The sequence below is a fragment of the Notolepis coatsorum genome, assembly GCF_963971535.1.
Source record: "Notolepis coatsorum genome assembly, chromosome: 1".
Taxonomy (NCBI): domain Eukaryota; kingdom Metazoa; phylum Chordata; class Actinopteri; order Aulopiformes; family Paralepididae; genus Notolepis; species Notolepis coatsorum.
In genome coordinates, this window is record NC_140165.1 from 133,120,157 (window position 1) to 133,147,051 (window position 26,895).

Consider the following 26,895-nt stretch of genomic DNA (forward strand, 5'->3'; position numbering starts at 1 on the left):
TATCCTGGAGAGAATTGGAAGAAAACATAGTAGCCCCACAGAGACTGAAGGACATAGCACACACTAAACTTCCAATCAAGCACTGTGAGCGGAAATTTGGCCCCATAATTACCCATGCAATCCGAACATGGCGGGAAACACAAAAAAAATATCCTAACCCTCAAAAATGGCATAATCACACTCCCATATTCAATAACAATGCACTCTTAATGGGAAAACGTCCTATAAGATTCCCTATATGGGAAGAGCAAGGCATACACTCATTAGGGGATATTTTTAATAACCAGGGCTTTTGTAGTTATGGAGAAATATGCACAAAGTTTAACCTCACCGAGTCCACATGGCTTTTTTACATACAGTTACGCCTATGTTTGAGGTCTCACAGTGTTCCATTAGACATACCAGTTGAACACCACAGATACCACAAATTCTTCTATGAAAGAGAAACATTGAGAGGTTTTGTATCAGGTTTTTATTATCAATTACTAACGTCCTCGTATGAAACCCTCCAACTAGACACTGTCTGGAGGAGGGATATACCAGACCTGGAAAGTGACTTTGATTGGCAAGAAGTATGGGCAAATGTCCGTCTTACATCAAGGAACCCGGACCATCAACAAATCAATCTTAACTATATATTCACAGGACATACTTGACTCCTATAAGACTGAACAGAATGGGGCTGAAACAAGACTCAAAATGCTCCCAATGTACAAATGGAGACGAAGGGACATTTATGCACATGTATTGGGACTGCCCACCAGTTAAGGCATTCTGGAAAGATGTGACCCATCAATTATCAAAACTTGTATCTTGGAATATACCAGTACACCCCTCTGTATTGCTTTTGAATGATGTTTTTGAGTTTGCAGTAGATCCACAGCTAAAGAGATTGGTTTTATCGGGTATCACAGTAGCTAAAAAACTGATCGTATCACGCTGGTTTCAACCGGAAAAAATGTGCCGGAAAGTTTGGTCTCTTACATATCTCGATGTGATTTATCAAGAAATATCTACAGCAAGAATTCTGGGTCTCAGCGAATCCAAAATGTCAATGTGGTTAGAAGTGGTGGAGAGAATAAAAGCTAGCTTATAATGGTAGTGTCTGGTTAGGAGTGAGGGATAATGGAGGTACTATCCAAGGAGGGGTCCGGGAGGGGGGGGGGTTTGAGCTGGAGCATATGTGTGTAGGGTTTTAGAAAATAGGTATTAGGGGTATATCCTGTATAAGGCATTTGTATAATTGTTAATTTCGTTGGATATACACTGTATACGGTAAAATATTATTATAGACTTTTTTTTTTGTCTTGTTTCTGTACTTGCATGTAATTTTAGCCACCTTGACTGTTAGTTTCATTATGCATTGTGTGTCGAGTACTGACTTTTAATAATTTCTGTTTTGCAAAAAAAAAAAAAAAAAAAAAAAAATTAATTTACCTACCTCAGTCGTAAAAAAAAAATCCAAACTTCAAATAACTACAATTTCGACAGTTTTCGGCTTGTCATTGCTCCGACTGCTTTGTTGTTGAATCAAGTCAAATCCTAGGTAAGCATATATTGTGCGTGTGAACGTTGACATGAAAAAAAAAAAGTAAAAAAAAAATAAAATAAATAAAAAATAAAATAAAATAAAAAGTTTTTATTTTATTTTATTTTTTTTCGGTTTCTCACTTGATTCGATACTCGGTAGTACCAACGTGTTTCGGTTCGGTACCTCAAAAGTACCGAATTCGGTACCCATCCCTAATGATGAGGCATTGTCTAACCGAACGGTATCTAGCCGGCTAGCTACTGATAGCTCATGATATCAACAAATGCTCCAGCAATAGTGTTCTGAAGGTCCAGATTAACACTGAAAGTCTGCGTTTATTATTTTGTATAACTTATATATTGTTTATATATATATATAAGATATATATCTTTACGTCATCTGTTTGCCTAACAGTACTTATCATTCGCCTTATTGTATATGTCCCATTCTTAACGCCGTAGGCGCCAGGCGCGCGCCCCCTCTAGACATGTTTCAGAACATGTTTAGGCATGCCCGGACAATCGAGAGAGCGCATTGATCTGTACAGGTGAACAGGCTGAGTCCACAGGGAACTAATATAGAGTGTGTGTGGAGAAGACGTGCAGCAGCAGCATTACAGGAAAACTAACAGAGCAAGAGAGAAGACGTCTGGTGCAGTTGTACACAGACCGAGAGCAGTGTATCGTTATAGAGAGCCACATGGCTAATTAGATACCACTATAATATTGTCGAGCCATTATTGACACAGTATAGTGACTTGTGTAAGCGAAGTAACGTGGAGAGACTTATAGTTAAACCCAGCGACGTTTGGATATAACTACTCATTGGAGACCGCCTGCGGGTTAGCTTCACGTACAAACGGAGCTAACTAGCTATCATCTATGCCAACGGGCTTTTGGATTAATAGCTATTAACCCTGCCATCGGGCGCTAGGAATACAAGGACCGGTTCCGTACGAGACCCCTTCTCCCAGCGACGACAGGATTATCCCACCAGTCTACAGGTTCTCTGGAGCAGGAGCTCTAGAGAGAACCACCGTCTCCCGCCACCATCTTGCTTTTCCCTGTACCGCCTCGCTTCGTCTCACTCCACCGGTCGAGTATCCGTAGTATAGGAACTATCGTTACCTCTGACTTTGTTGCACTGACATTCTATTATTAAAAGAGAACCGTGATATATACTATGTATGTTGCTATGACTATTAAAATGCTTGTTCTACTTGTATCCCTGTCCCCGCGCCGTTAATAGAGTGTCCGCCATTTTGTGTACTTATACTGTCTGGCCATTAACATATTCTTTAGCAGTGGTTTAATCTAACATATCTCAATACAGTCAGGGTTGTGTAGCCCCTTAGCTACAATTGGTCCTTCGAGCCGGATGGTATCAGTAATAATAATAATATTAGTGATAATATGGCCAGCGGCGGACACTCTCCAATCGGCACTCCCCCATTAGAGCGCCCTAGGCGCCAGCGTCATCCCCCTCCCCACTTGGAGGGCTACGCTGTAGATTTACCTCCTAGCTTATCTACGAGGACGTTAAGCAAGGATAACATTAGTAGCTCAAGTATGCCCAACCTTATCGACCTGTCAACCCCAGATGTAGAGACCCAAGCTAGTTTAAGTGAAACTGACTTAGCTTACGGGGGGACAAGCGGGGCATGACTTGACTATACCCATAGAACGCCGCACACCCGAAATGGACCTCGGAGCGCACGAAAGTAAAGAACGCTGCGCCCCCGAGATGGACCTCGGAGCGCAAGAAGGTAAAGAATGCGCCCCCGAGATGGACCTCGGAGCGCACCAGAGTAAAGAGCACCGCGCCCCCGAGATGGACCTCGGAGAGCGGGAGAAGACAAAGTACAGCGCCTCCGAGATGGACCTCGGAGCACATGAGGAGACCAGGTCACCGCCAAGCCCTGCCAACTCCAAATCACCATCATCAGTGTCATCCCCAAGCGAGGCTGACCAGAGGCTAGCGCAGGTCCTGATCGCCACGATAACCGCTTCGGCGGAAAGGGATCGCCTCCAGGGTGAGCGTGACCGCCTCCAGGTGCAACGAGAGAGTGAGCGCGAACATCTCCGACTGGAAGAGAGTCGCCTCCAGGCTGACGCCATGATAACCGCTTCGGCGGAAAGGGATCGCCTCCAGGCGCAACGAGAGAGTGAGCGCGAACATCTCAGACTGGAAGAGAGGCGCCTCCAGGCTCAAGAAACCATGGAGCGAGACCGCGCCAATGCGCAGCGCGAGGCAGAACGAGACCGCCTACAAGCACAAATGATGGAGCAAGCGCTCCAGAGGGTGACTCCCCACTCTTCCACCCGGAGATCATCACGACAAGGGTCGAGGGCACCCTCCCCTCCCCGACAAAGCTACACAGGACCCCGCCTACGGGAAGAACCTGCTTACGTTGCAGAGCAGCTAGCCGAGCGACTACAAAGCCTGACGGAGGACGAGGGAGGACAGAAAGCCCACCCGCACTCCCCCATCTCAGACCAGGAGGCTCAGCGCAGCCCCGGTCTCAGTCCCGACACGCTGCGTTATGAACCCCCAACACGTCCCAGTGGGGAGTTCGAGCACCAGACGGCACCAAGGAATAGTGCCTGGGAACCCACCCCCTGGTTCCCGCCCAGCACGAACCAACGACCCAACGTACAGGGAGACTCGCCACGGATGCCTCTCCCCCCACGTGCGTCAGTGTCGCAGCCATCCATGGCACACTACATTGGGACACCCACATTCCCAGACTTCACAAGAGAAGACCGAGTGCAGTATTCCGAGCTGCGTATGTGCCTAGAGACAATTATGTCCGGAGTACAGGACGAGTCATACAAGTATGCCATTCTCCTTAAGCACCTCAAGGTGTAGAGCGCACAACATTGCGCTGGCATACTCCAATTCACGGACTCCCTACTCTGACGCCCTGGAGGCCCTCGACGCACGTTACGGACGTACGTGGGATTATGTCATTCAGGAGATACGTGAGATTGAACGTCTCCCCCCGGCTAGAGACAACCGAGCCCTGGACGACTTATCCGTCAAGGTACAGTCCCTAGTAGGGATGCTCGGGTCCCAACGAGAGAAGGGAATGTACGAGTTGTACGCCAACTCCAACATGGAGCGCATATTGGAGAAGCTCCCCCCATTCCGCCAAGAACGTTTTCAGCGGCAAAGAAACTACCGTGACCCGAATGGCCCAGAACAGTCACTGCTGGACCTTGCTGACTTCCTAGCCAGGGAGGTTAGCAGCCTAAGAATTGACACCTTCGCATGGGGTGGCTCGAACATTAAAGAGGGACAGAGGAGGGCTAAAGACCAAAGCAGGCCCATCACAGTGATGCACCAGGCCGAGTCGGTGTCACGACAGAAGAGTCACAACCCCCCCGCCAAAGAGAGGAAGGCTAAAGACCAAAGTAGGCCCATCACAGTGATGTACCAGGCCGAGTCGGTGTCACGACAGAAGAGTCACAACCCCCCCGGCAAAGAGGAATGGAAGATCGCATGTTATTACTGCGACAGCGAACACTGGCTGTCACAGTGCGACGCATTCAAGAAACTGACCACCGCCAAAGTAAATCAGTGGATTAAGGCTAACAAGCGTGACGGCGCTCACTTCGAAGCACTGCACGAGAGCAACAAGCGAAACTCAGCTCCACAAAGCAACTCGAGAACAGAAGTGCACCACATCGACCCCGCGAAGAGTGGGAGCTCCAGAGTGCTCCTCAAGGTAGTACGAGTACTCCTCAGTCACGGGGACAAGGTACTCGACACCTACGCCGTCCTCGACGACGGGTCGGAGAAGACACTCCTCGCCTCCGCCGTGACCCAGTTGGACCTGCGGGGCCCAGAGGAGACCATGACCCTCCATACCATTCGTCAAGACTTAAAGACAATCAAAGGTGAAAACGTCTCGTTCACCATTGCAGCGATCGACCAGCCTGAGAAGCGGTACAGCATCAGCAAGGCGTTCACGAGCTACGACATAGGTTTGTCACGCTACGATTACCCCATCCCACAGCTGAGGGAAAAGTACGACCACCTACGCCAACTGCCCATACCGCTCATCAGCAGCGCTACACCGACCCTACTCATTGGCTCCGACCACGCGGACCTCATTGTCCCAACTGATGCGGTCCACATCGGACCCAGAGGATGCCCAGCCGCGGTTAAGACGCGACTGGGATGGACGCTCCAGGGCCCCCTCTCCGGGCCTTCCAGCCGACCAACGTCCACACGCTGCCTTTACACCAAGGTGAGCGACACAGACAACACTCTCCTACAGCATGTTGAGAGGCTATGGACACTAGACTCGCTGCCATTCAAGAACGAACGCAAGATGGTTCGATCCAAAGAGGACAAGTATGCCATAGCTCTACTCGAGCAGAAGACTACGAGGGTCGAGGTCGACGGAGTGCTAAGATACGCTTACGCAACCCCACTCTTGAGGCGGGAAGGGATGCCCACTCTGCATGTGCCTAAGGGAGCGACGCACCACTACCTACAGAGCGGCGCCTCGCCGAGGATCCCCCCAAGCAACGATCTATCGCACCGAGATCGAGAAGCTGGTAACGGCCGGCCACATAAAGAAAATCGATGACCACGAGGCAGAAGGGACGACAGAGTCATGGTACGTGCCCCACCACAAGGTCACCCACAACGGAAAGAACCACATTGTGTTCAATTGCAGTTATCAGATTGGACAGCAGAATCTGAATAACCTACTACTGCCATGAGAGCGTATCCACGCCAGAAGAAGCAGAGAGAATCCTAATGAAGCTACGGGCTTCGTTAGCCAAAGGTGGATTCGACCTCCGACAGTGGGCCAGTAGCGACCCTCAAGTTCTCCGGCACCTCCCTCCAGAGACTAAAGCCACGAGCAGCGAGACCTGGATGGCGCACACCCCAGGCGAAGCGCAAGAGATGACTCTGGGCCTCGTCTGGCGCTTCAAGACGGACTCTCTTCACTACCGACACACACCTCTGAGGACGGATCAGGAGACGTAGAGTAGACGACAGAGTACAGCAACTTGCAATGGGCCTGGTCTACAAGATACACTATACGACTAAGGTACCCATGTACATGTCAAAATACTTCGAAAAGGTCAGTGAATACCACAACCACAACACCAGAGAAAGCTCAACAAATCATGTTAAACACAGATTCGGCTCAAACAAGGGACTAAACACGTTTCGCAATTATGCCACATCAATGAGGAACGCCCTACCCAAAGCTGTAAAGGAATGTGAATCCCTACCCACATTCAAAACCGCTCTTAAAGAGCACCTACGGGAGGCTGCAATTCGAAACTGGACACCGTAAATGTCCAAACCCCCCACCCCCTCCTAATAGACAGTCTCCTCCCCACCGCATGTTTATATTCTCTCCCCCCCCCCCGTATGTATATTTCTCTCCCACCCACCCCCTCCAAATGTACAGTCTCCTCCCCACGTATGTATATTTCTCTCCCACCCACCCACCCCCTCCTAATGTACAGTCCCCTCCCCATCATATGTATATACTCTGTCAGGATCTATGGGTAACAGTACTGTATACCGTTTATGTCACAAATGCATCAGTACTAAATACCTGTATGTCCCTATGCCATAAATGTCATGTATGTTGTGTATGTCATAAATGTCAATATGAATTGAAAATGGGGGACCCTGATGTAAACAAGACAAACGTCTTTCTCTGGTCTGGATCCCCTTAACAATTGTGTGTATTGAGCCGTACTGTATTGTACCCATTCTGTAATCAATTAAATAAAGTTCTCATTCATTCATTCATTATTCATTCATTCAGTTGATTACATAACCCACAAGCCCCCAATTAGGTTTCCCATAGGATTTTCAATTATACCTTGCCTTTATAGGCTATAGTTAATAAAACAGCCCATTCTACTGTTATCATATAGCCTAAATCCAGTTCTCATCGGGTCACAGACGTAAACGGGTGCAAAGATGAGTTCATGGCATGAGTCATGACATCCTTCTGACTGTAACCTAGCTGGTAGACGTTGGGTGAAAATGCCATAGGCCAGAAAACAAAAGCACGCCAATCGGGCGCGACGAAATGTAAAGACGTGAAATGTTGTCTTTGTTATTATATATTGCAATATTCAGTTGATCGTTTGGAAAGTGCAATGTGTGTATTTTCCTCAAACTGAGCTACGCAATCTGACAGCAGGCTGGATCTTTCAGCTAACACTCAGCCTGGCTAGCAGTAAACAAACAAGCCTGGCTTCAAGTAAAGGCGTCTTGCCAACACCGTCCACAGTACCACACCATTTCTGAAATCAGTTTAAGACTGCAGCAATTTTAGACGATCAAGTCAAGTTCATCAAAGAAAGAACCCTTGATCTGACCATCTTATCAAAACACAAGGCGCTCACCAAATGTGGGCTAAGTTAGCCAGCTAACAAGAAAATAAATACTGGTTATTAGCAAGCTAACGTTAGCTCACAAAGATATAACGTTATCAATGTTTTATGAGATGACTTGCTAAGATACGGCTCATATCTGGCTAACAACACCGGCCGCTGCACCTGCTCAACACCTCTCTCTCTCTCGGTCTGTTGGGTCATTCAATATCGGTCATTCTCTGACGTTAACTAACGCGAGCTAGCTAGAATGTCTGCACAATGTTTAACTAAATAATGCTAATGTTGCTAGATACCGGTTAGTTACGTTAAGTTAGCTAGCTTGCAGGAAACTAAAAAGTCAGTTTGTGGTAGGTAGAATAATTTGACAGCAAGAAATTACAGACCTATATCGAAAGGAATTGTTGTCCCGTATCGGGCGAGTAAATTCCCTCGCTACGAGGTATGGTTGTGTTGTGCTGCCTGGACCTGGACCGCCCAGCAGCTCTGAAACGAACCCTCGACCGTCGCTATTCCATTTGGAGAACTGTCAAACCAGCTGTCACGGCGGAGAGAGGGGAATACCGCGAGGCTACCTTCTGCCGCGGAATGTAGTTTTTGTTTAAGGTGGGCCGTAGCTTGATATGAAGTCAAGACACACATTTAATTATATAAAACAGCGCTAAACGCGAAAAAAAACATGTAATACACGACAGCTTTCATACATATCAATTTTAATAGAGGTAAGTGTAAGCTGAGCTATAGCCCATAAAATAACAAATAATGCCTTCCAACAGTTACAAGTTGTAGAACTACATATCCCACGAACACACACGGATGTATGACGTTATAATATGTGCGCCGTCGTCTTCTCAGCCTTCGAGGAGGTCTTTAGCTAAAAAAAATTAGCAAGGTATGTAGTCGTTTATTATGATAATATAACGTTCAAACAGCAACACACATGTTCTAGCAGTTGCACTAACCTCTGCAGTTACGCAACTTGGCAAATGTGTGATATGCAAGCTTTGTTGATTATGTCTAACGTGATCCATATTATCTTGCTAGCATGGTGTAATTTACTGCAAGCGTCATTCGTTTGACAATAATGATGAATGGTTTGAAATTATGACATTCTGTAGCTAACATTATCTAGATTAGAATATAACCTTATAATATAGCCTGCTCTCCTCAGAACAGAAAGATCGTTAATCATTCCAATTTATAGAATTCGTTTTGTAACGTTGACTAAAGCACCTGGAAGTTTGGTGAGGAAGGATATGGGAAAAGGTATTATCTGGCAAGGAGAAAACTCATGTATACCTGTTTACCTTCTCGGGGCACTACATCTAATGATAAACTGACTTAACATTGCACAATGCGAATTTGCAGTGGGCTTTACCTTAACTTACCACATTTAATAAGTCCCCATTTACCTACACCAGGCTTTGAATTACAAATTCCGATAAAAGTCGTATCAACATTTAGTGTAGATAGGCCACTGCATACCACAGAGATGTAGGCCAAAATACACCCAAGGACGGGGATAAGATTTTATCTCCAAACTACAGACCCTTGATGAGAGTGACAGGGTCTTACATTCAGGGCACCAGATATGACCGATTATTTCCGGTGAACTGACCTCAGGTCGGTAAACTAAGACCATTTTAGGCTCTAAATTGTGCTCTTCAAGTCACACCGCAGCACCTTATCACTGCTAATCCTTCCCTGCTGTCCCAGTTCACCTCACTGTGAACTGCTTTCCTCCCTACTGGAAAGGAACAACGCCTTTGATGAGCACACTTCGGTCCCTTTGATACCAGGGTTTTCCCTGGATTTTGGAGAGGGAGATGGTTGTAGGTGGTAATATTAGCAACAATGCAGGTTTTGCACGTCAACAGGGCTTATACATTCTAAATGCATACAGAAACCTTCAGGAGCAAACATTCTAAGAACCCATTCAGACACCTATACCAAGAAACTACAAAAGAAGGAAGGGTCATCGCATCAGAATACCAGCATTCTATGCTCTGCTTGGTGTCAGACTTTGGTGCCAGTTTTATTGAAGCCTATATTAAAATTCGAAATATACAAGCTATCTGAGGACCTATACGTCAACCAATATAAAAAAAACTGCTCAACATCTCTTGTCCGTTTGGTCATTCAATATCGGTCATTAACTAACTAACTGCAATTACATTTTCTATTTACATATAATCCTCTAAAAGCCCATTCCGTTTTTTAGTTTCTTCTTGATATTCCTGGTTATTACACAATTATATCATACAGTAATGTTAAATAACTGCCAGATATTGAAAGATGAAGTAATAATGAAAAAAGGGGCAAAAGCACTTGCTCCTAGGACATTCTTTGACCATTTGACCCCATAAATTGCAAAAAATATCCAGGCGGAGTTCTACAAAGTCCTACATAGGGCTAACACTAGCTACACAGTACATTTCGCAGAGTAAATTTTACTCAAACTGAGTCAAATGTACTCTGCGAAATTTACTGTGTAGAATGTCGGCAAATGTTTCAATAATGCTAATGTTGCTAGATAGTTGTGTTGAGTTAGCTAGCGTTTAGGAAACTAAAAGTCGGTTTACGTTAGACATATTCTTGACAGCAAGAAATTACAGACCTATATCGAAAGGAATTGTCCCATATCGGGCGAGGCGATTCCCTACGGGGTATACTGGTATAGTTGTGCTGCCTGAAATGAACCCTCGACCTTCACTATTCGATTTGAAATTTCTGAAGTACCCACGTGAAGATGTTGGTCCCTAGGGCGTCCGGGTAGCGCAGCGGACTAAGCGTAGACCTGCCTACCACCGCAAGAGACACTGGTATCGAATCCGGCTGTCAGCGGTACCTCCGGCTTGGTCGGTCGTCCATACTGATGCAATTGGCAGTGTCAGCGGGTGGGAAGCCGGTGGGGTGTATCCTGGTCATTGTAAACAGCGACTCCTACAGGTCGGTCAGGGCGCCTGCACAGCGAGGGAGGGAACTGGGGGAGGTAGTGTGATCCTCCCACGTGTTACACCTCTCTCGCTGTCAGGTGAAAAAATAAGCGGATGGCTGACTCCGCATGTATCGGAGGAAGCATGTGATAGTCTTCAGGGCTCCCTAGACCGGCAAGTGGGGGGAAAATGCGCGCAACGACCAGGAAGGGGAGGGGGGAATTGACATAACGACTAAATTGGGATGGGAGAAAAATACAGAAAAAAGGAGGGGGAAAAAAAGATGTTGGTCCCTTATGCCACATAGCAACTAGCTAGAAAGTTGAGTGAGAATCAGGCAAGGTAGGGGAAAATGTGATTTATCTTTAATATAAAATAGAGTACATGGTGGACTCATCATGTTTAAGTTATGGCTTTTCAAAGTTATATATTTTGACCTTTTTATTATAGTGCCAGCATCAGGTGTCATATTTGTTGTGATCCCTTGGCATACCAATATCTATCATTTTGGCATATTTCATATCTAGAATATACCATGTCATGGCAAACAATGTTTTTGAAAGTTTTGTGAGTGACCAATTTATATGGGCTGCTGGTCACAGAAAGAAAGGTGGACCACATACAGTATAACCTCAGAGACATAGATTAATATGACTCAGCCTTGACCAGGGAACAAAATAACTAGGCGTCCATCGCCAAATGCGTGTAGATTTACCGTCTGGCGTCTAAAGATAATAGTCTGCCTGCCAGCTGGCGTGTAGTTCATATCGATACTCTTATTTTGAAAATCCTGTGCGGGTCTCATTGCCGCCCCAAGCGCAGCTCCAGTCATAATATCTGGGCTCCGGCAGCTGGCAACGTTCAGGTTCATATGATACTCTTATTTTGAAAAACCCTTAGCAACTCCGCGAGTCATATGATATCCGCCCACTCCGTGTTGTTTCTTGAAAACAGAGCAGCAGCGTTAAACAGAGCAGCGTTAACACAGCAGTGCGCCTACAGACGCGAAATAAGTCTGTGATGTTTTTTTTCTTCTCACAACGAGTCCAATGCAGCTACATGCTTTGCAGCGTCGCTATTCCTTTATGCCCACATCGCCCGAAATTAACGTTTATGTACCAATCACTACAACGTTAACGTAAGCTACCAAGCTAATCCTGATGATCAGACGAGACAGAGCCATAAACAGCACTGAGGAAAGGGAAATGGGGGGGGGGGGGGGGGCACTCTCCCCTTCCCTGTGTGTGTGTGTGTGCGTGCGTTTGGAAAGACGACGGAGTCACTAGTCAGGACTCATCAGGACAGGAGTAATATAGTAAACTGAGGATTACTGAGGATGGACAGATAATGTTGATATTCAAATATAAAAAAAATTGAGAGGAGTGGAAGTTTGAAGACAGACTACAATATGATGCGGGGTGGTGAGTTGAAACACAGTGTGTGTGTGTGTCCCGACCCCACTTCTATGTTTCAATAAATTATTTGCATTTCACGCTGACTCATTCCTTCAGTCCACTCAAAATTATGCTAATATTCCTTATGTTGTTTATGATATTAATTGAAAATAGCATATGAGAGTATTATATGTAATAATAACACATGGCGATATACTAAAAAGCTATTTATAATTTTTGGCTAGTAAAAAATCTGCCCGGCTGGTACTTTTAAAAATCTACCAGCCAAATGGCTGGTAAGTCAAAAAGTTAAGTTTGTTCCCTGGCCTTGACATAGTTGATATAGGAAGGAAGTGGCTTTTCTTAACTATTACAACCTTACTCCTCACTCACTTCTGTACTATATGTTCAGAACTTGGTGAGCCTGGATTCCTTGGAAGATGTCAACCAGCTAATCTTTGGAATGTCCAGACAGAAAATGTGTCATTTTCAGTCAATGATTGCTTGACTGTAGTTACAGTAGGTGATTGTTTAGTCTTAGTGCTTAGATTCCCATTGGTGATTGTTTGCTTTTGAAAGAGCCCCACAGCTGAATTTGGTTCAACCACCATTGTATTAACATTCTTCTTTTGTAGGATGAAAACCTTGTATTCACAATAGTTTTGTCCCCCCATTGAAGCCCAGGCAGGTTTGAGACTAGCCTGTACAATGGGGTTTGAATGAGTTCATGAGTCCTAGAGACATAGAACCTACCTATTGCATAAACTAGTTCAACATTTCAATTGAAGAGAAAAGGGGAAATGCCACAATCAGTCACAAAGTTTTTATGTGGCAGTAGTGATTAGTACTTGTTTAACCTTGGCTCTGGTTATGTATTTCTTTAGCCATCACCATGGTGATGAAGTCGTCCGTTGAGGATGATGATGCTGGGTGGGGGCTGGGTATCCCGGAGAAGATGAAGAACAACGCAAACTGGGTTGACATCACACATGACTTCAAAGGGGCATGCACAGGTAAAGAATCGGAGCGAGAGAGAGTCAGTTTGTGAGTGAGATTGCACTATTATTATTAAATGGTTGATTTGTTTCTGTGCATTTTGTTGCAGAACTCCATCTTGGGGAGCTGCTTCATGACAAATTGTGAGTATGTGTCAAAGGAATCTCAGTGGACATATTCACTGAAATGCACAATAAGGAGTTTTACAGGAATTTTAGTGCAGTTGGGACAAATATTTGCCCAGACCCTTGGGGCTATAGCCAAAGCTTACCGGATTTACCCAAACTACAGAAATCTTGTCTCCTGTTTGTATGTGTGGACCTTCCATTGGTTACACTCATTCCTTAACCATGAATTTCACCCTCAGAATACCCATCTAACCGTGACTTAACCTTACTGTGCCTGGCCCTCATCGTAACCTAGTCATCACACTGAACCCTTAACCCTAAAATGTCACAAGAGCCTAACTCGGAACTGGTAAATCATAGCAACACACACAGAAAGCTCCTTCCTAACTCACCTGTGTTAGCAGGTTTGGCCTGTTTGAGGCCATGTCAGCCATCGAGATGATGGATCCTAAGATGGATGCTGGGATGATAGGAAACCAGGTCAACAGGAAGGTGCTCAACTTTGAACAGGCTGTGAAGGTACAGTCCCACACACACAACTCTTAACTGGACTTGTATTAGGGGTATACATGTATAGTTTCCATGTGCTGTATGGTTAGGTTCTTCTTCATTGTCGTATCTCCCAAATGTTCATGAAATGTACTTTCTGTTCCATAAAATGTTTGTTTTTTTAAATTGCAATAACCTGTAGGGACCGCTTACCTTATCATTTCATTGATCTGTAATTAAAACAACACAATGATTCATTGTCCGTGATGACATCACTGATGGCTCACTCTCAATAACTGTAAAACTAAATTAATGTGTAAACAAACTGTTTAGAGTTTTTGGATGTGTGTGAGATTATGTGCAAAACAAATCTGCGTTGTTTTTTGGTGTTGTTGATTGTATGGACCATAACATGTGTCATCTGTATTGGACGGGACCATGATCATAACATGTGTCTCATCTGTTCTAGGATGGGGGCATGATCAATAACATATGTCATCTGTTCTAGGATGGGGCCATGATCATAACATGTGTCATCTGTTCTAGGATGGGGCCATGATCATAACATGTGTCATCTGTTCTAGGATGGGGCCATGATCATAACATGTGTCATCTGTTCTAGGATGGGGCCATGATCATAACATGTGTCATCTGTTCTAGGATGGGGCCATGATCATAACATGTGTCTCATCTGTTCTAGGATGGGGCCATGATCATAACATGTGTCTCGTCTGTTCTAGGATGGGGCGATCAGAGTGAGAGACTTGAGTCTCCCTGAGCTGATAGGAATTATGGACACCTGTTTCTGCTGCCTGGTATGTTTCACCTGATCTACAGTAAACTATTTTGTTAGCAAACAAAGCATATAATCCAACAGGACTATAAATACAGAACGTTTGCTATTCTTATAGGATATGCTCATTTGTTCAAATAATGGCAGGCTAGGGGTGTAACGGTACACAGAAGCCACGGTTCGGTACGTACCTCGGTATTGGGGTCACGATTCGGTACAATTTCGGTACAACAGAAAAAAATATATAATTTAATTTATAATCTTTTTTATTATTTTTTATTTTTTATTTATAATCATTTATAATTATATATTTATGATAATTGTTATAATAATTATTATTAAATAGAATAATTTTCTATAGGCTTGCCGTGGTAGTCAGTGATACTGGTGTCATTCTGTGTACAGACATCCACTGAATAAATTAATTGCCTACTGTCCCTTTAACAACTTATCCTTGCTAAGTTTCAGTTTCACTTCTAGAGAGAATTTAACTTCACGAGACTGAATAGTGTTAGTGTGTTTGTTGGCGACGCGTGTGTGTCTTTCCATGGGTTTCATTTGGTTGACATTATTGGGCGAACAAGAAAATGAAAGAAAACTGTAAAATTGTAATGACCCTGCAGCTGTTCCAATGTAAATGTGCCTTCCTCCGTGCACTTTCGCCCGCTCTGAAGTCGGACTCTGTGTGCCGCGCGCTGTTCTCACACGGACATGGAACCTGCGAGTGCCTGCATGCGCGACAGGTGTGTGTGCGCTGTGAGGCGTATTCTTCGTATATGGCTGCGCGTACCGCACCGTGACGGCCGTACCGTAAATTTGCGGGACCAATACACGTACCGTTACACCCCTATGGCAGGCATATTTGAAAAGCTGATAGCTGGAAAACCCATAGTGGTGAGATGAAGTAGCTTTAGGATGGTTGTTTGGATTTCATGTCCAGTATTAGGTTAGGTAAAGTTCTCCCTTAAAACATTTGTAATTAAAGTGTGTGTGTGTGTGTGTGTGTCTGTGTCTGTGTCTGTGTCTGTGTCTGTCTCTGTCTCTGTCTCTGTCTCTGTCTCTGTCTCTGTCTCTGTCTCTGTCTCTGTCTCTGTCTAGATCACTTGGCTGGAGGGTCACTCTCTGGCTCAGACAGTGTTCACCTGTCTGTATGTCCACAACCCAGACCTCATCGAGGACCCGGCCCTCAAGGCCTTTGCCCTGGGCATCCTGAAGGTGTGTGACATCGCCCGGGAGAAGGTGAACAAGGCTGCTGTGTTTGAGGAGGTAAGGTGCTCGGTGTCTCAGTACTTTGAACTCATTATATTCACTTGTCTTTATTTGTCTTCAGAGATCTTTTTCTCATTATTTAGAATTTGACATTTCCTCAGCCATGATTTCTCTGAGAACAGCTGACATGTTGTCTGAGTCATTATTTTCCGTCAACTTCTATAGGAAGACTTCCAGGCCATGACTTATGGCTTCAAGATGGCCAATAATGTTACAGACCTGAGGGTTACAGGTAAGCATAAAAGATTCCTAATTCTTTCAAAAAAAGGGCAGAGCTGCTTTTTCTTGTTTTCTTGTCAATCATGGAACTGCTTTACTGGCTAATGTTTTGCATTTTGTTTGGCTCGTGTGTGTTGTGTGTGTGTGTGTGTACACATATGTGTTTGTGCGTGTACACATGTGTATATGTGCTACCAGGTATGTTGAAGGATGTGGAGGACGAGTTACAGAGGAAAGTTAAGGTAAGACAAATCTGAGGTTACCTTAGTGCTTTGAGGTAATTCGATTTCCCCCCCTTAACTGTTCCCCATTCTCCTGCTCTCTTTCAGAGCACACGCAGTCGCCAGGGGGAGAACCGAGACCCGGAGGTTGAGCAGGAGGTAAATCAGTCATACCCACACATGGTGCAGGGATATATTGCAAATTAGTGAAAATGCAAATGTGGTTAATTGTTCTCTGATGAGAAAATATATAACGTTAAATATTTCTTACTGGAGGGTAGGTGGTTGTTTTTGGAGCTTGTGGGTGAGGGGGGGCGGGCATTGGGAGGGGGGCAGTTTGCGGCTTATTCTGACTTGATGTTATTTGATTGCTATGTGGACTGAATGATGCTGTAAACGAAAAAAGAAAAAACCCAATAAACAAAACAAAAAAATAATAATCAGTCACACTCGTCCACCGACTCCCAGTTATATCTAACCGCTACCAGAGAGGGAAGCTTTCTGTGCACATTGACCTTGTCCTTTGACCAAAATATCGACCAAGCCAAAATAACGCAGAAGTAACTTGAGTATTCGAGAACCTTCTTTCCCTCGACTTTAAACCTCAAGGTTTGATCTCTTTGATCTGCAATAGGTTTTTATATTAATGTATGAAATATTTCCAGAGAATGTGTGCTCTCAGCTATGCCCCTCTTTATGCACTCACACAGTTACACACACCTGGGAGCTGCCCAGTACGACCACAGTATTCTGCTGTTAACCACTGAGCAGCTCCAGCGGTGCAATTCGGGGTTAAGTGCCTTGCTCAAGGATGTTTTAGAGGTAGTTGTTTAGGAAGGAGAGAGCCTTAACACTTTCATTGCCTGCCATTAACATGGTAAAACGTGGTTGAATGCCGGCACCCACTTCAATGATAGCGTTGTGAACGCATAATCTCTGGCTTAAATTATGGCTATGTGTCTAATCTGCCCGTCGTTTATCAGTCAACATTGTCGGCACGGTGGTGTAGTGGTTAAACACTGTCGCCTCACAGCAAGAAGGTCCAGGGTTCGATTCCCGCTTGGGGACCAGGTTTCCATGATGCCAGTTACCCAGGTGGGGTATCTCCCAGGCCTTTCTGTGTGGAGTTTGCATGTTCTCCCCGTGCTCGCAAGGGTTTCCCCCCCGATAAGATAAACCCAATGGAAAAACATGCACAACAACAAGATCGCTAACGCTGTGGCGTCCTTGACGAAGACGGACAGGAGCACTTTGATTGGTCCCCTGGCGCGGCTCACGTTGACGCCTGTCTGCTCCCGGCTGCCCTTGGGGGGGAAGGACGACGGGATGGGTTAATCGCAGAGACGAATCGCATGCATGCATCGCATGCCGGTTAATGACCTCTGAGCAGGTCCTAAATTATTATTATTATTATTATTGTCGAAACGGATTGTTTTTTAATCGCTTCATTTCCGTTTGATAGCATTTTGAAAAGCCCTCGTTTTCAAGGAAAATATAAAGATTCCGTGATAATCTGCATTTACTGGAATATTCTGGCATACACAAAAACGTTGTAATTTTTCGGCCTATTTATGAATCGTTTTCAAATAAACGCTAGATTATCGATAGTATATGTGTACTTATGCACGCTATAGAAGCGGGCTGAAATATCGATTCTCATTTCCTGATCAGCGATCACAGCCACACACACACATATGGGACATGCTGATATCTCTGTGAAAAAAGCTCTGATTATCCCAAGACTGGTAAAATAGATTCCTTACCTCAGATCAGATGTTATCCAAAAAGATTATTCCAATTCCTGATCGCCATTCCAAATATCGATCGCGTTTATTGATTCAGCGTTGGGTGCTGGAAATACATAATCCACGCTGTTCTGATGGTCGGCGATCACAATGGATTCTTCAGTTGGCTTGACGGAAAAGTAAAATGAGGAAACTGCCCCCCCCCCCCCCCCACCATCAGTCTAAACGAATGGGGTGCAGTACCACAGGGAGAGACGATAGGGGGCGGTATCTTCCCAATTGAGCTCAGAGAGACTCTGCAACACTAGCGTGAGGCTCGATTGATTCAAATCGCCAATAAAAAAAATACGACAAACAAACGCTATATAGTGTTGCCGGCACTCAACTGGCGGCATGAACTAACGACAAAACGCGTTGCTGGCACTCAAAGTGTTAATCATCCACTTCCTCCACCTAAATTTCAATCAGCTCCTCTAATTTTAGTCCTGTATCATGGGTAGGACAGTGTTGCGGTCATATGAGGTACTGTTACCTTTCATCTATGTTTTACTATAATATACTGTATCCCTCAGGATAGATCTCTGCATTGTGTAGTTTCATGCTGAAGAAAGTCACCCAAATGCAAGCTCTCCTTTTAGATACGACCACGATCAGGCTTCAGTATTCTTTCATTAACACACATCTATTAACAAACAGAAAATGGTTACAATATAATTTGGCTGAGCCGTAGATCCTCTCAGCTTCAAGCTTCAATGAATAACGGAATGCCAAGATCCTCTTCTCTGCCACCTCTTTCATAGCACCCGCCACCCTCCCAAGGTCCCCACCTGTCTGGACATCCATCTCTCACTGGCGCCTAGGTCGACCTTCAGCCTGTACCTTCTCGTTCCACAATGTCTGATAAGCTAGACAGCTGATCAGTCCTTGAGCTAAGATGGAATATGACACTGGAATGCAGAGAAGAGGAGTCTTGATTCTCCCCCAAATGGAGAGACACTCAAAATACACACTTAAGGCCCTAATGATACATCTAGTAATTAGGCCTACATGGCTCTATAGTGGTTTTGTCTACTCAAATCCTTCAGTACTCTATCCGTTCTCTCAGCTCTGTATCTTAACACTTTGAGTGCCACGGACGCGTTGTCGTTAGTTCATGCCGACTGTTGAATTCACGCCTGCTGGTCCAATTCTACACTGCCATAATTGGGGGGGGGAGTCCAGTTTCCTCATTTTACTTCTCCGGCGAGGCATCTGAAGAGGCCGAAGTGATCGCCGAGCCGCAAAACAACGTGGAATACATATTTACAGTACCCGGCGATGAATCAATAAACGCGATCGATATTTGGAATGGCGATCAGGAATTGGAATAATCTTTTTGGAGAACATCTGATCTAAGGTAAGCAATTTATTTTACCAGTCTTGGGGTAATCGGATCTATTTTCACAGAGATATCAGCGTGTGCCCTATGTGTGTGTGTGCGCGCTGATCAGGAAATGAGAGAACCGGGGCGGCTAGTTCGTGCAGTGGGCAAGGTGCTCACCACCAATGCAGGAGACGCTGGGTTCGAGCCCAGCTCTCCGCATTGCTATCAACTTGGCTGGTCGTTCATACTAATACAATTGGCAGTATTAGGGGGTGGGAAGCTGATGGGTGGTGCGCCTGCAGGTCGGTTGGTGCGCCTGCGCAGCAGAATCAGGAAGCGACGGGGGCGGCGTGCCCTCCAAACGCAGACCCCCGACGCTGAGAGATCGCGATGTGCAGGTGAAAAGATGCGACTGCTGCTTCCTCGAGTACCGGAGGGGACACGTGATGTAAGGCTTAGTCCACATTGCAGCCGGCTTGTGGGAGGCATGGCCTAACGACGTTCGAGACAGGGGAGGGTAGAATTGGACGATACGAAATTGGGATGGGAGAAAAATAGAAAATGGGAGAAAAAAGTAGATAAAAAAAATAAAGGAAATGAGAGAATCGATTTTTCAGATCGCTTCTCTAGCGTGCATAAGTACACATATACTATCGATAATCTAGCGTTTATTTGAAAACGATTCATAAATAGGCCGAAAAATGACAAGGTTTTTTTGTGTATTCCAGAATATTCCAGTAAAGGGCGTTTATCACGGAATCTATATATTTTCCTGAAACTTTCAAGAAAACAAGGGCTTTTCAAAATGCTATAAAACGAAAATGAACCGATTTCTAAAAAAAAAAAATAATAATCCGTTTTGACAATGTTGACTGCAAACAAGTCATTGATAAGCGACGGGCAGATTAGCCACATAGCCATAATTTAAGACACAAATATGAGAACCCTATCATTGAAGTGGGTGGTGGCATTCAACCATATTATTTTTACCATGTTAACCAAAGTGTTAATATCTCTGTGTCTGTCTGGATCTATAATGGAAGTCATTGGTCTGTGTCTACAGTAGACCCCTCTGACCGTCAGAGTGTGGGAATGAACCAGCCTTTAGAGACCCGACTCTGGAATGTCTGATAACAATAATAAAACATACTGATCCCCAAACAGAACCGTCTCTGTCGGGGTGGTCAACAAAAACATGGCAAAGATAGACTATTTCTAAATCTGTTATGCCTGTGTGTCTCATGAAACTTCAAAAGGTTAGCTTGGAATGTGTGTGTGTGTGTGTGCGCGCGCGTGTATACTTTAACCATTTGTTTTTGCTTTGTTTTCCCAGCACCAGCAGTGTTTGGCACTTTTCAACAGAATCAAATTCACACGTCTCCTACTGACGGCACTGATTGCCTTTACAAAGAAAGAGGTAACGCACAGACCTCTACACAAATACACCCACCTCAACACGTTCACAATAACGTGGACTTTTGGTAGTTTCTCACGGCTGTGGCTTGATGCTCAGTTGCTCACCAATGAAGAGCAATAAGGAGACATGCCCCATGCATTTGCATACATATTATTTTTATGAAGCTGAAGATTTACTCCATGAAAGGGATGTAGAGTGAGTGTGATGTTTGAATAAAGGTGTGTGTGTGTGTGTGCGCCCCCCCTCCCTCCCTCCAAATCAGACCAGCTCGGTGGGTGAGGCCCAGAAGCTGATGGCTCAGGCAGCAGACCTCCTCTCTGCCATCCACTCCAGTATTCAACATGGTGTCCAATCACAGAACGACACCACAAAAGGAGGTAACACACTACCACCACCACCATTTACCATGCACATAGCATGCCAATTTTGGATGTCTGTGCCTAAGCATTACTCACACGGCCTATTCTAAAGAATATGACCCGTAACGTGTGTGTGTGTGTGTGTGTGTGTGTGTGTGTGTGTGTGTGTGTGTGTGTGTGTGTGTGTGTGTGTGTGTGTGTGTGTGTGTGTGTGTGTGTGTGTGTGTGTGTGTGTGTGTGTGTGTGTGTGTGTGTGTGTGTGTGTGTGTGTGTGTGTGTGTGTGTGCGTGTGTGTGTTCCAGACCACCCCATCATGATGGGGTTTGAACCGCTGGTGAACCAGAGACTGCTGCCCCCCACCTTCCCTCGCTACGCCAAGATCATCAAGAGAGAAGACATGGTGGTCTACTTCAGCAAGCTCATAGAACGCATCAAGACTGTCTGTGATGTCATCAACACCACTAACCTGCACGGCATACTGGTAAGGCCCTAATACGCACGCGCACACACACACTAGCTGACGCATACATATTTTTTTTTGATCCACTTTTTCTCCCATTTTTCTATTTTTCTCCCATCCCAATTTCGTATCATCCAATTCAACCCTCCCCTGTCACGAACGCTGTTTCTTGCCTCCCACAAGCCGGCTGCAATGTGGACTAAGTCATACATAGCACAAGTCCCCTCCGGTACTTGAGGTAACAGCAGTCGCATCTTTTCACCTGCGCAGCTCGATCTCTCAGTGGCGAGGAGTAACGCGTGGGAGGCTCACGCTGCCCCCGACACTTCCTGATTCTACTGCGCAGGCGCACCAACCGACTTGTAGGAGTCGCTTGTTCACAACGTTCGATCCCCACCCTTCAGTTTTCCCTCCCCGTAATACGGCCAATGTGTATTACTGCGGACGACCAGCTAAACTGAAAACAATGTGGAGAGCTGGATTCGAACATGCGAATCCTAGCGTCTCCACACTGGTGGCGAGTGCCTTGCCCACTACACCACCTAGCCGCCAGCTGACGCATACATCTATGTGTAGACGCAATCTAGTGCAAAATGCACTCACCAAAAACATGTGCTTACTGGTTAACAGTTGTATTCTCATATAAAAATTAGTTTACCCACACACGCACCTGAATGACCTTTTACAAGTTGTACCTTTTATTAATCCCCTTGGGAAAATGCGTCCTCTGCATTTGACCCGCCATAACTATTTGAGGAGCAGTGGGCATGAATGAAATGAAAATGGGGGGACCCTGATGTAAACAAGACGAAAGTCTTTTTCTGGTCTGCATCCCCTTAACAATTGTTTGTATTGAGCTGTACTGTATTGTACCCATTCTGCAATCTGTTAATACAGTTTTCAATCAATCAATCAATCACCCGGGGACCAACTCCAGTTGTAATGTCAGTACCTTGGTCAAGGGCAGGAACCCTAGCATGCATGTCTCACACACAAACACACCGACCTAACTGATGAGTAATTTATCATTGCTACAGATATTGCTAGAATAATTGTACAGTAGGGCTGCAACGATTAGTCGACATAATCGACGACGTCGATTATAAAAAATCGTCGACGAGGAATTGTTGCGTCGATTAGTCATTAAAAAATTTATATTATTATTATTTATTTTCTTTTTTTTTGCACTACCTATCTTTGTGAAAGTGGCTTCTCAGCTCTGGTCCAGCCAGCTGAAGACTTCTTAGCTTAACATAACAGACCGACAGTAAGTTTGGGGGAACTAATGGGATAACTGGGGATGTTGTTTGGTCCTGACAAGAGTCTCAAGCAACTCTGAGGTCATGCTCAATGTCCAATCTGTTCTTCTGCTCTGTTTTTCGATTAGTCAACTAATCGAAAAAATAATCGACAGATTAGTCGACTACTAAAATAGTCATTAGTTGCAGCCCTATTGTACAGCATATGAATTAATCTGCATGTTGTGTCTGTGTTGTCTGCAGGACTTCTTCTGTGAGTTCAGTGAACAGTCTCCCTGCGTGCTCTCCAGATCTCTGCTCCAGGTGTGTTTAGTTAGTAATCTCTCTTCTGATCCATCCATCTGGACTGTGTCTCTCTTGAGTTATTTTTATATTAAAAACTCAAAGAATGTTTTCATAAAATTCTAACTAGCTGACAGTATTCTGTATTCCTGCAGACGACGTTCCTCATAGACAATAAGAAAGTGTTTGGGACCCACCTGATGCAGGACATGATCAAAGATGCTCTCAGATACTTTGTCAGCCCGCCTGTCCTCTCCTCCAAGTAAGACCACAACTATATTGTTCATTATCCTAGTATCTTCTGTACTGAACTGACTGCACACACACACATTTATTTCTGTGCCCAGTGGTGTGATGAGGCATTGGTAAATAGCTGCCTGTGTATTTGGGGGCAAAGTTTGGAAATTGACCTAAAGGGATAGTCTGGATTTCCTTTTTTAAGTTTTACTTATTGTTTTTAAAATAATTACTCTGCCCTAGTGCTGTGAATGTATTGGGAGTATCCCTGAATCAATTGCCTCTGGTCTCAAAACACTACTGCCACTTAGGCTTTTGCCAGCCACCAATAACAATGCTAGTCAGAATGGGATTGGGAAACCGTTCTTCATATTAGTGTTTTAACTAACTTTAATCATGTAGTTCAGCATTTGATTCAGAAGGCCTAAGATAATGATATGATGATATGACAATGTGCACGAATTAATGAATGAATGTACTGTGAAGGTGTTTGTGTTTTCTCTTCTACCAGATTGTTGAATGTGTTTCCTCCTCTAGGTGCTGTCTGTTCAACAACCACCAAGCCAAGGACTACATAGACTCCTTTGTCACACACTGCTCCAGGGTCAGTTACCTGCATTTTTTTTTATACCACAACCCCATTTTCTTTAGGATTTTTTTTGGCGACCCCACACATAATGTGTCGCGTAATTTCAACGTGGAAATAAGGAATATCAAAATAAAAGCACACGTTTAGAAAATGAAATTACAGCACTATGTTATCAATTAAATGAATGACTATTATCAACAAAAGCAATGGAATTGTTTCTGTATACACATTTATAAAATAGGCATATTTAGCCAAAATATGTTGCCAGAACATGAAAAGAAAATGCGCTCATGTGCGCTTTGGCAGAGATCCGCTTCTACTCTGAAAATCCACCCTCACAGAGGTATGTTGATGCGAAGGGGACACGCTTTATCAGCGCAGCATTACACAACACTTGGTACTCGTTCCGGACTGATATCCAGAACTTTGCGAGGGCCTGTCCAGTGTCCAGTGAACTTGACTTTCAGTAGCTCGTCACACGAAAGATCATTGAGTGCCTCCTGGCTGCATTCTGTTCCTACAAAAAGGAATAAATACCCCCAAATCTCCGCTGATTATCCTGGAGTGCCGCTAACAGAGTTTCCAGCGCATTATCAGCACATTTCTCTGCCAATGTGTTGTTTTTGTCTGCCAGGAAAATCTGTGCTTCTTCTCAGAGTTAACAAAGGCGAATACTCTGCCTCGAGATCAGAGGCAGAGCCCATTTCATCGTGGCCAACCAGCACCGCTTCTGACAGCAAACCTATCAATTGCGAGTCTGGGTTACACACAAAAGACCAGACCCCCTTCCCGTGATTATAAATGCGCAGGGTGTAGTGAGATGTGTATTGAAATACGTGTGTCGGCCTCCATTGATGAAGGGGCGAGAGTCGCGAGACATGGCAAATACACACAGCTGCCAGGTGGAAAACTCTATCTGAGTTTTTTTTAGTTGCCAATGCGCGACCCCTGTCACCTACCCGCGACCCGACTTTGGGTCGCGACCCGTAGTTTGAGAACCGCTCTACATCATAGAAACAATAGTTACAGTACTTGCAGTAGCTCAATTTAACTTGTTTTAAGTGTCCTCAGGGTTGTATTTAAGGGGATTATATAGTTTTGCAGTTGAGCCGACTGCCGTTTGACTGCATTTCAAATGTTTTTTTTTTGTATTTTATTTTTTTATTATTTTTTAAACAGACATATAAACAAACATGACAACACACGATAAGATATACAAGCATTAATTCACAGTGCATATCCAATGAAATTACCATTTAGTCAAATGTCTTATACAGGATATACCCCTAATACATGTTATCTAAAAACCTACATACATATGCTCCAGCTCGAACCCCCCCCCCTCCCGGACCCCCCATTGGATAATCCAACCATTATAACTTGTTCCTAACCAGACACTACCATTATATGCTAGCTTTTATTCTCTCCACCACTTCTAACCACAATGTCATTTTGGATTCATTGAGACCCAAAATTCTTGCTGTAGATATTTCTTGATAAATCACATCGAGATATGTAAGAGTCCAGACCTTCCGGCACATTTTTTCCGGTTGAAACCATCGTGATGCTATCAGCTTTTTAGCCACTGTGATACCGGATAAAACCAATCTCTTTAGCTGTGGATGTACTGCATGCTCAAAGACATCATTTAGCAGTAATACAGAGGGGTGTACAGGTATATCCAGAGTTAAGAGATTTGCTAATTGCTGGGTCACTTCTTTCCAAAATATCTTAACTGGTGGGCAGTCCCAGTACATGTGCATAAATGTCCCTTCGTCCCCATTTATACATAGGGAGCATTTGGAGTCTTGTTTAAGACCCATTTTGTTCAGTCTTATAGGAGTTAAGTATGTCCTGTGAATATAGTTAAGATTGATTTGTTGATGGTCCGGGTTCCTTGATGCAAGTCGTACATTTGCCCAGGCCTCTTGCCAGTCAAAGTCTGTCTCCAGGTCTGGTATATCCCTCCTCCAGACTGAGTCTAGATGGAGGGTTTCATACGAGGCCGTTAGTAATTGATGATAAAGATCTGATACAAAACCTCTCGATGTCTCTCTTTCATAGAAAAATGTGTGGTATCTGTGGTGTACAATTGGTATATTTAATGGAACACCGTGAGCCTTAAAACATGCCAATAACTGTGCGTAAAAATAATATGTGGACTGTTTGTTGAAAACGTCTCCTAATGAGTGTATGCCTTGCTTTTCCCATCTAGGGAATCTTATAGGTTGTTTTCCAATCAAGAGTGCATTGTTATTGAATAAGGGAGTATGATTATGCCATTTATGTGGGGTACAATATTTTTTTTGTGTTTCGCGCCATATCCGGATCGCATGAGTGATTATGGGGCCAAATTTCCGTTCGCATTGCTTAATTGGTAATTTGGTGTATATTATGCCCTTCAGCCTATGTGGAGCTACTATATTTTCTTCTAAATTTCTCCAGGATATTAATGCTTGGGGATCAAACCATGTTGTTAGTGGTCTTAAAGTGTACTCCTTAAAGTAGTGGTAGAAATCTGGAAATGCCATACCTCCGTCTGCTTTGTTTCTTTTTGGATCTTTTTATACGTGGTGGTTTGTTATTCCAAATAAATTTGTATGTGGAGGAGTGTAATTCTTTCCAGTAACGCATTGAGCTGAAGAAGTTGATTCTAGGTAGGACGTCCATCTTGACTATTGATATCCGTGCCTGTACTGAGTTTTTAAGTTTCGACCACCTGACAAGGTCGTATTTGATTTTGTTTTGGATTTTTTTGTAATTGTGCTTCACCGTTTGGCTTATGGTAGGGAATATTTCAACTCCCAAACATCTAAAGTGTTTTACCA

At 44.4% G+C, this 26,895-nt stretch overlaps 2 protein-coding genes across 5 annotated transcripts in view; one reads left to right on the forward strand and one right to left on the reverse strand.

The window, feature by feature from the left end:
• The window catches only part of agtpbp1 (ATP/GTP binding carboxypeptidase 1), a 156,075-nt gene extending 147,671 nt beyond the window's left edge, over nucleotides 1-8,404 (reverse strand). The window contains exon 1 of the mRNA XM_084332840.1: nucleotides 8,298-8,404. The gene's annotated coding sequence lies outside the window, so the exon portion shown is untranslated. The remainder of the gene's footprint in view (nucleotides 1-8,297) is intronic.
• Nucleotides 8,405-8,755: 351 nt separating this feature from the next.
• The window catches only part of naa35 (N-alpha-acetyltransferase 35, NatC auxiliary subunit), a 30,090-nt gene continuing 11,950 nt past the window's right edge, over nucleotides 8,756-26,895 (forward strand). For 2 of the 4 annotated variants that reach the window (XM_084326505.1, XM_084326506.1), the window contains exons 1-15: nucleotides 8,756-8,803; nucleotides 13,126-13,254; nucleotides 13,347-13,380; nucleotides 13,770-13,884; nucleotides 14,595-14,669; nucleotides 15,746-15,913; nucleotides 16,082-16,148; nucleotides 16,334-16,377; nucleotides 16,465-16,515; nucleotides 20,798-20,881; nucleotides 21,144-21,258; nucleotides 21,543-21,721; nucleotides 23,203-23,262; nucleotides 23,379-23,503; nucleotides 24,016-24,082. In XM_084326505.1, the coding sequence (XP_084182631.1) occupies nucleotides 13,134-13,254; nucleotides 13,347-13,380; nucleotides 13,770-13,884; nucleotides 14,595-14,669; nucleotides 15,746-15,913; nucleotides 16,082-16,148; nucleotides 16,334-16,377; nucleotides 16,465-16,515; nucleotides 20,798-20,881; nucleotides 21,144-21,258; nucleotides 21,543-21,721; nucleotides 23,203-23,262; nucleotides 23,379-23,503; nucleotides 24,016-24,082 (1,305 nt within the window). In that variant the 5' untranslated portion in view covers nucleotides 8,756-8,803; nucleotides 13,126-13,133. The remainder of the gene's footprint in view (nucleotides 8,804-13,125; nucleotides 13,255-13,346; nucleotides 13,381-13,769; nucleotides 13,885-14,594; nucleotides 14,670-15,745; nucleotides 15,914-16,081; nucleotides 16,149-16,333; nucleotides 16,378-16,464; nucleotides 16,516-20,797; nucleotides 20,882-21,143; nucleotides 21,259-21,542; nucleotides 21,722-23,202; nucleotides 23,263-23,378; nucleotides 23,504-24,015; nucleotides 24,083-26,895) is intronic. The other 2 variants (XM_084326507.1, XM_084326508.1) reach the window with 1 other exon arrangement.